The sequence below is a fragment of the Vicia villosa genome, linkage group LG4 (genome assembly GCF_029867415.1).
Source record: "Vicia villosa cultivar HV-30 ecotype Madison, WI linkage group LG4, Vvil1.0, whole genome shotgun sequence".
Taxonomy (NCBI): Eukaryota; Viridiplantae; Streptophyta; class Magnoliopsida; order Fabales; family Fabaceae; genus Vicia; species Vicia villosa.
The window spans coordinates 12,944,851-12,958,930 of NC_081183.1; the positions used below are offsets into that span (position 1 = coordinate 12,944,851).

At 34.2% G+C, this 14,080-nt stretch overlaps 3 protein-coding genes across 4 annotated transcripts; 2 read left to right on the plus strand and 1 right to left on the minus strand.

Annotated features, from left to right (window-relative positions):
* Positions 1 to 608: 608 nt before the first annotated feature.
* On the plus strand, positions 609 to 2,811 carry LOC131594531 (superoxide dismutase [Cu-Zn] 2). Of its 2 annotated transcripts, none has more exons than XM_058866697.1 (4): positions 609 to 746; positions 1,395 to 1,703; positions 2,088 to 2,141; positions 2,508 to 2,811. In XM_058866697.1, exons 1-4 carry the CDS (start codon positions 653 to 655, stop codon positions 2,534 to 2,536), a joined length of 486 nt encoding a protein of 161 aa, XP_058722680.1. In that variant the 5' UTR covers positions 609 to 652; the 3' UTR covers positions 2,537 to 2,811. The 2 variants fall into 2 exon arrangements, with proteins under 2 accessions (XP_058722680.1, XP_058722681.1); XM_058866698.1 differs by having other exon boundaries at positions 614 to 716.
* Positions 2,812 to 3,564: 753 nt separating this feature from the next.
* LOC131594530 (eukaryotic translation initiation factor NCBP) lies at positions 3,565 to 7,047 on the minus strand. Its single transcript, XM_058866696.1, has 6 exons — positions 6,795 to 7,047; positions 5,703 to 5,795; positions 5,484 to 5,588; positions 5,265 to 5,342; positions 4,065 to 4,184; positions 3,565 to 3,957 (listed from the first exon to the last, which is right to left on the minus strand). The coding sequence occupies exons 1-6, from the start codon at positions 6,960 to 6,962 to the stop codon at positions 3,826 to 3,828; spliced, it is 696 nt and encodes a 231-aa protein (XP_058722679.1). The 5' UTR covers positions 6,963 to 7,047; the 3' UTR covers positions 3,565 to 3,825.
* Positions 7,048 to 10,488: 3,441 nt separating this feature from the next.
* On the plus strand, positions 10,489 to 13,735 carry LOC131594532 (5'-adenylylsulfate reductase-like 5). Its single transcript, XM_058866699.1, has 4 exons — positions 10,489 to 10,936; positions 12,146 to 12,327; positions 12,809 to 12,933; positions 13,021 to 13,735. The coding sequence occupies exons 1-4, from the start codon at positions 10,775 to 10,777 to the stop codon at positions 13,440 to 13,442; spliced, it is 891 nt and encodes a 296-aa protein (XP_058722682.1). The 5' UTR covers positions 10,489 to 10,774; the 3' UTR covers positions 13,443 to 13,735.
* Positions 13,736 to 14,080: the final 345 nt, after the last annotated feature.

The following is a 14,080-nucleotide window of genomic DNA, read 5'->3' on the forward strand; positions in this document are numbered from 1 at the left end:
TTATAATTAATTTATTATCTTTCTAAATTCAATTGCACGCAGCCACATCTAACGTTTTGAATTTTAATAATTAATTTATTAACTTAAGTTTTGGCATAATCCACTTAGTTTTTGTATTATATATATATATATATATATATATATATATATATATATATATATATATATATATATATATATATATATATATATATATATATATATATATATATATATATATATATATATAATTCTCTACTGTCTAATATATGTATTTCATTTATAATGTATTTTTAGTTCTCTACTCTTCTTGTAATATAATTTTTTTGTATGGTATAACATTATATATTATATTGACATTGAATGACTTTCCTTTTTTTCTTTTATTTCAGTACATTTTTATTTTATAGTGTAAACCGCAGTCAACCGAACCGATCCTAACCGCATTGGTTTGGTTTGGTTTGGATGACTTTTTAAAAATCAACCGAACCAAACTGAACCGCATGCATTTTTATCTCGCGGTTAGGATGGTTTTTATGCTCAAAACCGAACCAAACCGCACCGCGAACACCCCTATATAGAAGTGATGTAATTAAATATTTAAAATTTGTTAAATTAATTGAGATATATTTTAGCACTAGAAATAGGGAACAAAAAGACAGTGTTCTACGAGATGGAAGCTGCTAAGGGAACAGTGAAAGCTGTGGCTCTCCTCGTCGGAGATAACAACGTTAGAGGTTCTCTTCAGTTTCTTCAAAACCTCAATGGTTCTTTCTCTCTCTATTCTTAAGGTTTTTTTTTTTGGAAAATTTGTTAATTCATCTAGTGATTCATGAATATCTGTTTCATATTTTAATCAGAATTATCGTTTTAACACCAAAATTTGATAACATGTTTTTCAATGAGCGGTTAATAGGTGGTATATCGAGATTAGATAACTCATATTCGTAGGTTTGAAATTCTGTAAATTATGGTTATTTTGATTCTTAAATGTGCTGAGAGTTGTCATTATAGCCTTTGAATGTATTGAAATTACAAAAACATTAGTTTTTGTATCTTTTCTTCGTGAATTCGATCTTCGAATGTGTCTTTCGTTAGTTAGTTTGGTCCATGTTCTGTTCGGGAATCAGAATTGTTGATGCGTTCTGGTGAGGTTGCGCGGGATGGACCTGTAAGGTTAGCACTCTAACGCCCAAGTCGGTCAGTAAATAAAGGAGTAGAGTGAATGTGAATAGAATCATAATTTTTGTTGTTCACGTTGTTATAGTACAATAGACGACCATTGAGTCTATGCGTCGTTGGGCGTCTGGCCGACCCATAACAGTCTTTAATTGTTATTTTGAATCTCGAACGTCTTAGTTACAATAAACCGAGCTGGCTATACGGGACATTTATGTTTCATTGTGATTGTGCAGGGAATTATACACATGTAACTGGAAAGATAACAGGGTTATCACCAGGTCTTCATGGCTTTCATATTCATGCTCTTGGTGATACTACCAATGGCTGCATCTCCACCGGTCCTCACTTCAATCCACTGAAGAAGGATCACGGAGCTTCTACGGATGACGAGCGACACGCCGGTGATTTGGGTAACATTGTTGCAGGACCTGATGGAGTTGCTTTGGTTTCTATCAAAGATCGACAGATTCCACTAAGTGGAGTTCATTCGATACTCGGGAGGGCCGTCGTTGTTCATGCTGATCCGGATGATCTTGGAAGAGGTAAGAATTCGTTGTGTGCTTCAAATGATTCATCTCTCTCGGTCCTTGATATCTTTTGTTTAGTTCCCCGACGTTAATTATACGAGTCAATACCCATATATGTGCATGTTTTCTTATGTAAACCTCAAATGTGAGTTGTTTTGTATTCAACGAACCACACTCGTTTGTCTGTCAATCGTTTCTTTTCTGCTTCGATACAATGTTTGTGACAAGTAAATAGGCTACCTCGTCTCTAGAATTATGATTCACTCGTAGCTTAATCTTTGAATTTGTTTGTGTGAATGTTAGTCGTGCAGCATCGACACGTTACATTGAATGTGCATCTTGTGTCAGACACCGACAAGTGTGATTACATTACTTATTCAGGTTTTTATAATGGAACAGGTGGACATGAACTCAGCAAAACTACTGGAAATGCAGGCGCAAGAGTAGCATGCGGTAACATTTCCTTTATTCAGATTGTTTATGAATCATAATCTACTCTACAAGTTAGGTCCATTTCATACATAATTAGGTTGAGATCGATCCTCTGCGGTCTCTCCTGCCAAATTTCAGCGTTAGATTAATCCTCGTGCTGATGTGCGGCTGGAGGCTGCCGAGAATCTAGGGAAGTTGGTTAAGCTCGGCGTGACAGGAACGGTAGCATGTTACATGATCAAGTTGAGTTTAGTTTAACCAAAATGGATCCTCTACAGACGACTGTAGATCGTACAGCCGACTATAGAGGGTTTAGATTCTAGTTTACCCGGCCTAATGTTTCTTGATTTATATGTTTAACCTTAACAATTTATAATTTTTCGCCAGGTATCATTGGACTCCAGTCATCTGTTTAAGATATTTGGGCTACAAATAATGATAATCTTTATAGATGGTGTATACAATGTATGTTGATTTCTCTATAAAACTACAATCATGTTGTAACTACATTTGGACCAGTTGCAATAATTACAAGTCAATAAGTTCTTCTACATTATCAAGTTGTTTTCCTGCCCTCAAGTAGACGATCAGTTGTAACTGTAGTAAAAAACTTCATCCAATAATATAGATTGAATGATTGTGATGTAATAAGTTTTTAATTTGTTAAATCAAGATCAGTGGGTTGTGATTATGAGTTTTTAACTTGTTAATCAAGACCAAATGTTTTGATTATGAGTTTTTAATTTGTTAAAGTCATGGAATGAGTCATTAGATGATTGTATAAGTTGTTTGGCAGGAAAAAATGTTACTAATAACTGTTTTATGACCATCTAGATATTGTTTATCTAATAAATTGATTATTTCTTCTTAGTCCTCCGTTTCAAAAGAAGATTAAAAAAACAACATTAAATTTAATAAAGTCTTCAAGGCTTTGTTTCACATATTTACAAAGCATGTTATAATAAACATCCTTTGTACAATAAACTCCTATTAGGCTATTATTCTCATGTAAACATTTTATAGGATGAATTACTTGTTTTAACATTTAACATTTGATCTTATACAATTTTCAGGTAATTTCTAAATAGCTCTTGGCTATAATACTTTGATTACTTGTCTTAATTTCACTCAATTTATATTTTAACAGATTCAAATTCAATTATATATTTGTAAAATTAAAACATCATAACAAAGTCTTATCCCATGTGAGATCGATTACATGAATAAAGTTTCATCATTGTTCTATTTAAAACCAAACCGTATTTCTCTAAATCCGTCATCTTTTATGAAGCATCTGAATTCAAAATTGTCAGTGGTGCAAAATCAAACATTAGACCCAAATCAACCAGTCTATGGTTTTTCAATGCAATCATATTAAAATAAGTTATAAGAGTAATGTGCCATCACGGTGAACTGAGTCATGCTTCTTTCCTTCAGCAAGATGTGAAAAGCAAAAGGATAAAAGTTATTTACAACAACAGAGTGAGACAAAACACAATTTTTATAGAGTGAATCCTCAAGTAACCAAATGAAACTACAATAAAGCATTCAAAATGTTGCTTTGTTCATAAAATTCAAAAGTCAGAACCAGTCATGAAACACCCAACATCATCATTAGACTGTGGCCAATGATCACAAGGCGGCGGTAAGCTGCACAAGTATACAAAAGCATCAGTCAAGGGGATGGACAAACACGGTTGTATCTCTAGCCTCTCAACCAAGTATTCCTGTAAGATGAATTGTCTCGCAGAGAGGCATCATGGGGCTTGTACTCCATAACGTAGCTGTGAGGAAGCTTTAAGTGACGCTTAATCGAATCTCTCAAAGCCATTACAGCCTGCATAAGAAATCAGGAATGTTTATTAGGGACATAGATGAGTATACATTTTGAGCACATGAGCATGTGCGGGCAAACACACAAATAGGTTAAATGATGATGCCAACCTGATTATCAGAAGCATTGCGGTTCCAGATACTCACGATATCCTCGTTGAATCGAATGCTTAGCACTGCACCACATATGTTATCACCATAATCCAATTGATCACCCACTAAAGCAAGCACCTGCATTTGCATGTAAAAATCACAACTATATCATCTGCTTGATGCAACATTTTTCTTTTTTAATGTTTAATTCCAAAGAACCATCATTATTCACCCACACAATTTTGCACACGAGATAGTAATAGTTGTTTGCCAATAGGCGGTTAAAAGTTTTTATCATTATAAGGTTCATGATAAATGGTTAGTATACCTGCAATATTCAAAATAGTGTTCTAAACATGCGCAAAAGCTCTAAGGATTCAAGAAGCAAGTCGAAGAATTCAAGAAGCAAGTCATGTATAATAATAACAAAGGAAATCATAAACTCTTTACCAGGTGCTCAAATGAGGGGGCTCTAAGACATGTTTTAAAATAACCAAGTGCTTAAGCAGAAATTCTCTATCAAATAAAGGAAATCATAAACTTCTACACATAAAAATCTTAATCCCATTTGCATCTTTCTCTTCATAAATCGAGAATACAGTTTCTATGAAAACAAATTCATGGAAATTGATTAATGCAGTTATTTTCCAAATTCATTTTTGACAATGATTCCTTCTAAGTAATCAGGAACACCAACTTTATTATTAGATGGAAAATATTCATTAACCGGTTTACGGCTTGAAACCTCAATCTTCTCAAACTTAAGATTCTTCATAAAGATTGGGAGAGGATGAACAGCCATGTGGAACTTAGAAATCCAGTAACATATATGAAGCATTCCAGAGACAATTTTATATTTTAAAATTGGAATGGAATTTAAGACTAGGTTACTGTCTTCAGTTTCTGTTAGGGCAAAATGTAACAACAAAAAACATTTCAACCCATAAGAGACTTACAAATACTCAAATACTCTATAATTTGTATGGCAAAGTTGGGTATCAAACTACCAATAGCAACAGAGACTCATCCTAATAGATGAAATTGGATCAACTACAGTATGAATCTAAGTGATAGGGATCTATACAAACCAAATTTTCAGTTAAACTATTTAGAGCAACAAATTTGAAGAATTATTCAAGAAAATTAAAGTGCTTTCCATAATCATGAAAGGAGTTTATTAACAGATGAAACAGATCCTAAAAGCACATGTTCACTAACCAGGTCCTCCCAAAAACGACCTGAGACAGCCTTCTTGAATCGTATAATCCATTTTCCACCATTGCAGTTAGCAGAGTCCTTCAAAAAAGTCACACAGTGAGTCAAAGCAAACTAAACAACATTCCCACAAAATTCTACCTTTCTCCCTCCAAAACAAAACAACTCATACACTTCAATACCAAGAAAATGAAACATAAGCTAAAGCTACTAAGTATCTACCTCCCATAAAGGACGAATTCCTTCTTTGAAAAGGTGCAAATCTGTTGGACTAGGCAAGGAAGAAGGACGAGAAATATGGCAGTAACAGACCCAAAATCCTTCAACCTATTAACACAAACAATTGCCACAATAATGAAATTTTAAGTTAAGTATGAACCTAAACCCCACACAAGACCCCCCCCCCCCCCCCCCCCCCCCCCAATATAGCAAACATCTTACCGTACTAAATTCAACAATCTTCTTTATGTTGTCCTCGTATGATTGATTTCGAATTCCAGGTACCCGGCGAGTGTACCAAAATACAAACTTGCTCTGTTCAAGGAAATCACCAACACGAAAAATAAATCAACCAAAATGTAAAATTGCACTAAGATCCCTTCCCAGCAATAAAAAAAAGGGAAATAAATATAAATCATCATGTACAATCAACAAGACCGTCAAAGCATTAAAAGCCTAACAATCTTAACATATCTGCTTCAAAAGAAGAAGAATCAACCCTATAAGTCAACACATCATTCAGTCAACTCTTCAACAAATACAATAACTTCTAAGGTCAAAATGAAAGATTCTGAGAGGCATAATGATATATCAAAGCAAGCTAATCTTACTCAAAACCTCAACAAAAATTTAAAAAAAAAAAAAACCCTAAATCTTAATTTCTTCACTATCCTCAAAGAGCCCAGAGTTTGTCATAATAACAAATTAACAATACTCAAAACCAAAAATATCAAGTCAGATGTTGGTTAATAACAAATACACCCACAACCCAAAACTTTCAATTTGATAATCAAATTGCCCCTTAAAATGTCAATGAGTTAATATATTAAGGCAAATATCCAATAAGCTATGCTGATCTTTCTAACACACAAAGAGCACAACATTCATATATTTAACATAAGAATATATGATAAAAGCAACTAAATATAAGTATAAATCATCAGAATCTATTCCTATTGTATACACAAGTTCGAATTTCAGTTACTCATTTAAATCTCATATATGAAGTCACAATTACTTCTCTAAAATAAAATAAGAACCATGGTTTTAAATGGCAGTCCGGAACCAGCAGTCCAGAACCGCAATTACAGCTGTAATATTGCTGATGCGGTAGCCTCCGCAAAAGCATTGGACCTCAATGACAGTGTGCATCAATCAACGGATTCTTCATTTATTCATGCATTGCATATTTTTATTACAAATTGAAAAAACCTAAACCAAATAGATTGCGCTATGCATCAAAATTGACCCAACAAATAACGAACTTTAGACATTAGAAACAGTAATTAGGTTTTTGAAGTGTTTGAGATGAACCTTTAGAGGGTGAAGACCAGCTTTGAGTTCACGTGCTTGACGCTCTTCGGTTTCTTTGATATTGAAGGAATCGGAAGCTAATTGAGAAGAAGAATCAGCGATTTGTTGAGAGTTTTCTGAGTTGTTGTTGTTGTTTTCTGATGCATTCTTCCCTGATGTGAAATCCATGGCGGTTTCTTAAACCCTAATTCGCTTTTTTCTCCTTTTCGTGTGAAGTGTTGAGTTTTTCAGAACGGAGAGAGATTGAAAATGGTGTTTGGCTTTATATGTAGCACATGTTAACTTTTCATTTTCTTATTCATAATTAATAATATTTTTAAATAAAAAATAGATAAATAAGAAAATGTGTAAAGTATTTACAGTATCAACTAATGAGAGACATTTATCAGAGTGTTTTAAAACTTTCGAGATGATGTATGTGCACAAGGAGCAAAAGTTTATGGTGGACCTTTTGTTTAAGCTTGCCAACTCAAAGAAAACAAGGTACAACCATACTAGAATTTAAAAGACGCTCGTCATCCCTAGCATTAAGGCGGGTGAGACCAACATTGTTGAAGTCGCCCAGGTCATTTGTTGGATGGTCCCCATGATAAATTTTCTATATTCACACATATTACCACGAGACAAGTTAAAGGCAAACAAAATCCGCAAGCATGCAACAAAGTACATTTTGATATCAGGGAGGCTCTACAAAATATGAAGTCTCTCTCTCGTGTTAAGGTGCCTGGGGGAACATAAAATCACCCTAGTCCTCGATAAAGTGCATCAAGGTGCTTGTGGTAGCCATATTGGCGGGCGAGATCTGACCCACAAGCTGTTGAGAGGGGATATTATTAGCATACACTATTGAAGGATAATATGGTTTTCATCAAGGTGCTTGTGGTAGTTATAATATGGACCTTTTCCACTGGCTCCCGACCAACTAAAGTTCTTGATTGTTGGAGTGACCTATTTCATGACATGGATAAATGCGGAAGTCAGATCCAAGATCACGATGGAAAGGTTTGCCATTTTTATTGGTAGAGAATCATTTGCATGTTCGATTTGTCAGGGATCACTATTTCATTTTATCAAACTCGCTTCGTCAGCACTTTTGTGGTTGATTTTTGTCACAACGTGGGAGTCCAAACAAAGTTTATTTTCATTTTTCACCTGCATTTACCTACATTGTGGTTGATTTAAGCATACGCACAACAAAATACACACAAAATGTCCTATTCACCACAATACATAATCAATATGCATGTCAACGGTGAGACATACCATTGTGAAATGGTCGGGTTTCTATTTAGAAACACTGAAAATACGCGTTTTTGTTTAAATAGAAAAGCAAATTATTCAAAAAGAGATTAGAGGCGAAGCTTGCCCTAGGTTTCTTTTTCACAAATTTTCTACCAATATTCCTTTTTTATGAGAACAACCATGTCAAGTTTTTCCAGGTTGAGGTCTAAGATGACAAAGACCTTCAGAATATGTTTGCTAACCATGAATATAATGGTTACGACTGCATAGAGTTGTATGTTACCCTACAACAAACTCAACTATCACAAATAGTTGAGTCACAAGTTATTGATCCCTTCATCGACGAACAAGCTGAGGTTGATGTCGTTGACGAAGAAGAAAAAGAACCAAAAATAGAAGTCGATCACATGGTCAACGCTGATTCTGAAGATGATGAACAAGTTCCATTGCCTCCAGCTCACGTGTACACGCCAACTGCGCACATGAGTAACTTGAACTTGGATATGGATAACCATCATCGGATATTTTCTATGACTCGTACATCCAGTTCGATGAACAATTGAAAGTTAGAAACAAATTCCGATAAAAAAATCGTGTGTGCGAGCAATCAAAAAGTTTCACATGGTAAACTGTGTAGATTTTAAAGTTGAACGCACAAATGCGAAGAGGCACGTAATTCTGTGTGTAAACCTAGATTGTACGTTTAGACTGTCAGCATCATATAGGAAGATAAGTGATTTCAGGGTGATAGGTTCTATTTCTCAAGAACACAGTTGTGTTACCAACCATCTGTATCAAAATCATCATAAGCTAAGCTATGATCTTATATGTCAAGAAATCTTACCTCTGGTGAGCAATGATCCATCGTTGAAGGTGATTACGATAATCTCACGTATCGTTACAACATACAACTATACTCCATCGCACCGAAAGGCGTGGTTAGCAAAGACAAAAGTGATTTAACTCGTATACATAAACTGTGAGGACTCATACAAACAACTACCATGATTCTTGGTTGCGCTTCACACTTATGCTCTTGGCACGATTTCTATTATAAAGATATTGTCCGCGTATGCCCCGGATGGAACGTGCGTCCATGAAAATGGTATATTTCATCAACTGTTATGGGCTTTTCAACCTTGCATAAGAGGATTTGCATTCTGCAAACTGATTATTCAAATATATGGAACTTGGTTGTACGAGAAATATAAAGAAACACTATTGATGGCGATCACATAAGATGGAAAAAAATAATATTTTTCCGAGTGCATTCGCTCTGGTGAATGGTGGTTGGAGTTTCTTTCTCAAGAATCTCTGACACACATTGCTCCCCAACCCGGTCTCTGTTTAATTTCTGACATACATACTTCCATTGAGAGTGCATATAACAATCCGACTAACGGTTAACACGACCCACCTTCCACGCATCTCTACTGCATTAGATATATTGCACAAATTTTTATGCGGGAGATCAAAGATAAGATTCTTCGAAAAATCTTGTGAATGCGGGATATGCATTAACTCAACCATCATTCCACCATTATCCCGACGAGATCAGATTGTCAAATCCGGATGCGAGCAGGTGGGTTGATAATCTTGCCAAAGAGAAGTGGACAAGGGTGTACGACAACGGGAAACGATGGGGCCACATGACATCAAATCTTGTGGAATCGATGAACGTTGTTTTTAAAGACATCGAAACCTTCCCATTACCACATTGGTGAGAAACAAATAAGCCCATCTCTCTTAAAAATAGGGTTAGATGTCATGAAGAAGAAATGAGACAGAATGTGTGAATAATGGTGGATGAATGAGGGTATATTGATAGAAAATAAAATAACACATATGAGGCATATGAGATGGCTCCTATGCACAAAATTTGTACATAGGCGCCATAGAAAATGGTTAACCCTAATTGCCTACTACATAGACGCCATGGGATATGACGCATACTCCTAATTACTTACACATTGACACCATGGGATGACTTCTACACTTAGGGCACCCAAAACATGATTATTTGTGTAATTTTTTTTATAAAAATTAGTTATTTAAAAAACAGTTTTCTAAATTTTCAACTATTATAATATTAAAAAAAACTAATACTAACACGTACCCAAAGACACAAATTAATGACATAAATATTTTTTGAAATGCGTGCATTTAATTTTGTAAAACTTAAAACATTATTTTATTTAACACAAATTTTTTTATCGTAGTATCTTAATTTGTGTCTTTAGGACACAAGTTAGCGAAATCCTAATAAAAGTTAATAAGTAATGTCGGTCTTTCTTAATTTAATATCTAAATTTCAACTATTTATTATAATATTAAAAAATGATTAATTAATAAGTAATGTCTCTCTTTCTCGGAATCAACACGGGGCACACACGTGATAGGTTAAAAAAATCAATATTTAATTCAAGAATATCTGCAGGTATGAATCAATGAGAGAAGGAAAAAATTGCTTTTTCTCAAAAATATCATTTCAATTTTCAATCATCTAAAAAAAGTATAACAAAAAATAAAACAATTTCCATTTTCTTTACACCATCAAAATCACCAAAAACCAAATCCAACACAACCACCGCCACAACAATTCAACGGAAAATCATCACAAACACAACCAAACGCATAACAACACCACCGAACCCAAACCTTTTCTCTCTTTTTATTTCATTTCCCGATTTACCCTCCCCTTCTTCTTCTATTTACCATCCTATCCCTCCTCCTCCTCCATGGCCGCGTCGCTCCTTTTCCTCTCCATCACCGTTTTCTCCATTCTCCAATCCGCATCAGCTTCTTCTTCCTCCAACGCTTGCATCCCCGTACCTGATTCGTTTCTCTATAATCTTCAATCTCAATGCCCAATCTACGTCCAATCCAATCCACCGCTTCAGGTTCCTCTTTCTTACCCTAATTTTCTCAATCTGCTGGTTAATTTTCATGATTTCAATTAATTTTTCTGTTTCTCTTATTAAATTAATTTCTGGATAATAAAATTATTATTATTATTTTTTTAATTTTGTTTCAGCTTTGATTAGGATTTAATTTTGTCAGATCATAAAAATGGTTTAACTTTAATTTAATCCGAATTAGTTATAAAATAAGACATGAATTATTGTGATTTGTTGATTAATTAAGTTAATTTGATTATTATGTGAAAATGGATGATAATTAGCTTAGGGGTATAGGTTATTATAATAATTAGCTTAGTATTATGTAGGAGATTTATAGTTCTATAGAAAAGTAGATTTCAATTTTTTCTTCTTTTTTGATTTTGAAAATATTATGATTATGTGGAATTGGGAATAATATAAGGGTCTGTTTGAATAAATAAATTAATTGCGGTTTATATCTTGCAACTTATAGCACAAGTGCTTAACAAAATAAATGCTTTTGAATAAGCTTGCATAAGCTGTTTTTACAACAAAAGATAAAATATATTTAAATCTTTTTTTTATAAGAACATTTAAATTGTTTTTATATATGTTATAAGTTGTTTTTATTAGCTATCTTGTAGAATTTATAAAAATAAATGTTATAAGCTGTTATGCTAAAATCTTCTCCCAGCAGTGTCGCAAAATTAATGGCCGTAGATAAGCTCAAATAAGTCAATCCTATCGGATCCTAAAGTATTGAAGGAAAGACATGCTGGGGTAGTTTTATGTAATTTTGTAGTGTTGTGATTTTTTTGGAACTGTTTTGCTATTTTGCAGCAAACATTTGAATTCATTGCACTGTCCTTTTCTTTGAACTTTGTAGATTTTTTGTTTCCACTTTAAAGGAGGGTAGGTTTTATCACTATGCTTTATTGCTTTCATTGGACTCAATTATTGTACTGTTTTACTGTTTGTGCCTTTTGTTTGAATTGTTGTATCAGGATCAGTTTTGTTGAACCCTCTGGAGTCAAAGTCAGAAGCCAGTTTTAAAAAATTAACCTTTTTTTTTAGATGCATTTTTGTGATTTAAACTTTGATTTTAACATCATAACTTGAACATAATGTTACACATATATTTTTGATTTAATTATGCTTTGCCGAGTAAATTCCAGTTTGCATATTTTGATTTCCAATGACTGTATTTGACTTTTCGTTTGATTTATTCAGGTGGATGGAAATTTCATAGAAGAAGTTCTATCTGGCAAAAAGAATACGGAGTCTGTCTCTATACTCTTTTATGCTTCCTGGTGCCCATTTTCACGCAGAATGCTTCCTAAATTTGAAACTCTTAGCTCCATGTTTCCTCAAATAGAGCATTTTGTTCTTGAGCAATCGTCGGCTTTGCCAAGGTTTTTAAGCTATTCCTGCTTCTATTTTTAATTCCCTGTATAATAATCTATATGAACTCGGTTTCTTATGTTGTATGGGATGCTATATTCGCTTGGTTTTTGAGATATAGCCCACTGGTTCAGCATTAGCCGAGTTTCCTATTGATGAGGCTAAATGATTCCATTAAATAGTTTTTAATCAATGTTTAAAAACCTGACTGATGACTGAATCAGTGAGACTTTCGGGCCATGTTCAATTGGTTCAATCGATTCAGCCACTGTTGAACTGGATGACAAAAAAATAAATGAGAAAAAAAAACTGGCCCGTTTCAATCAGATTGCCGTACAATTGGGATCAAATCAGCTAGCAAACTGGCCAGTTTTGGTCCTTTTCTACTCTGTATTTTGTAAATGAAGTTGAATTCAGTAGAAACTACGGCACTATTCATTTAGCTAGAGTTATAAATATCTTTGATGTTTAATTTTGCTCTATTTTTTGCAGCTTATATTCAAAATATGGAATCCATAGCTTGCCCTCAATATTATTGGTGAACCAGACCTCAAAGTTGAGATATCGTGGTCCAAACGATTTTCTCTCTCTATTGGAGTTTTATGAAAGAAACACAAGTAAGCATATCCTGATTCTTGTTTGTAAGTAACTTCACTGACCGATTATAGCCTGATCATGTAAATTTATCTATGTGTCTGTCTCAGGGTTTGAAGCAAGTAGTAATAATGCCATCGGTCAGCCAAGTAGCATGATGATGACAGGCGATGAGAATTCAAGTCTGAAGTCATTGATGGGTCTGTCACTTAAAGAAGCATCAAGAAGGGAACCGTACTTAGTGTTCTCTTTGATGTTTATCTGTTTGAGGATACTTCTTTTTGTATTTCCCAAGATCCTATTGCGTCTCCGAGCATTCTGGGTTTCCTGTATTCCTAATCTGAACATGCAAATATTTGGCGAGACAAGCCAAGTGATCGGACGCGTCCTTCAAGTGATCGATGTGAGGAGGATTTGGACAAAGCTAGGACTGTGCAAGACGAGGATTTTTCACGAGAGGGCAAGGAGTGCGCGAGTTTTGGCTTCATCTTTGGCTTCTGTTTCTCTGGGCGAGTCATCATCAGCTAGATAATTATTCCGAGGTTTGAACTAACAACCTTAATATGTTGTTATGAGGGTAGTTCAGAGTTTGTCTTTATCAGATAATATCCTCAAGATGCAGGTGAAGCTTGGCAGCACATAGTTTCTCTCTCCCCCCTCTTTCTTTCTTTTTAATTTTATTGTTAGAGCTAATAGCTAAATGTTGATTTGTGTTTGAGTTGGTTTTTTTTGGGAGGAACAGGCTTGTAAATTTGAGAACTGTTTTCCTTTTGTGTAAATTAGTTGTTTCTAAATGGAATTATATACACATGTTGTCTTATGAAATATCCTTGATCCTTCCCAAACTCCCTTCCCCTCCTTCTAATATATAAATAAGCCAATTAAAACACAACCAACACTGTTTCCAAAGTCTTCAAGAAGAAACCTGTAATGTTCATGATATCAATGTTTTTAAGGCTTAAATGCATGTTTGGTCTTCCCATTTTCATGTTTTTTTAAGTTTTAGTCTTCCATTTTAAAAATCAGTTTTTTTTTTTTTTTGTACGTAGACTTAATCGTACTTTGGATTTTGTTATTTTCCCTTCAGTTTTGCAGATGACTAAGACAAAAAAAAAATATTTTTCATGAGTTGCCATGGATGATTTAATATTTTTTATTTAATGAATAATT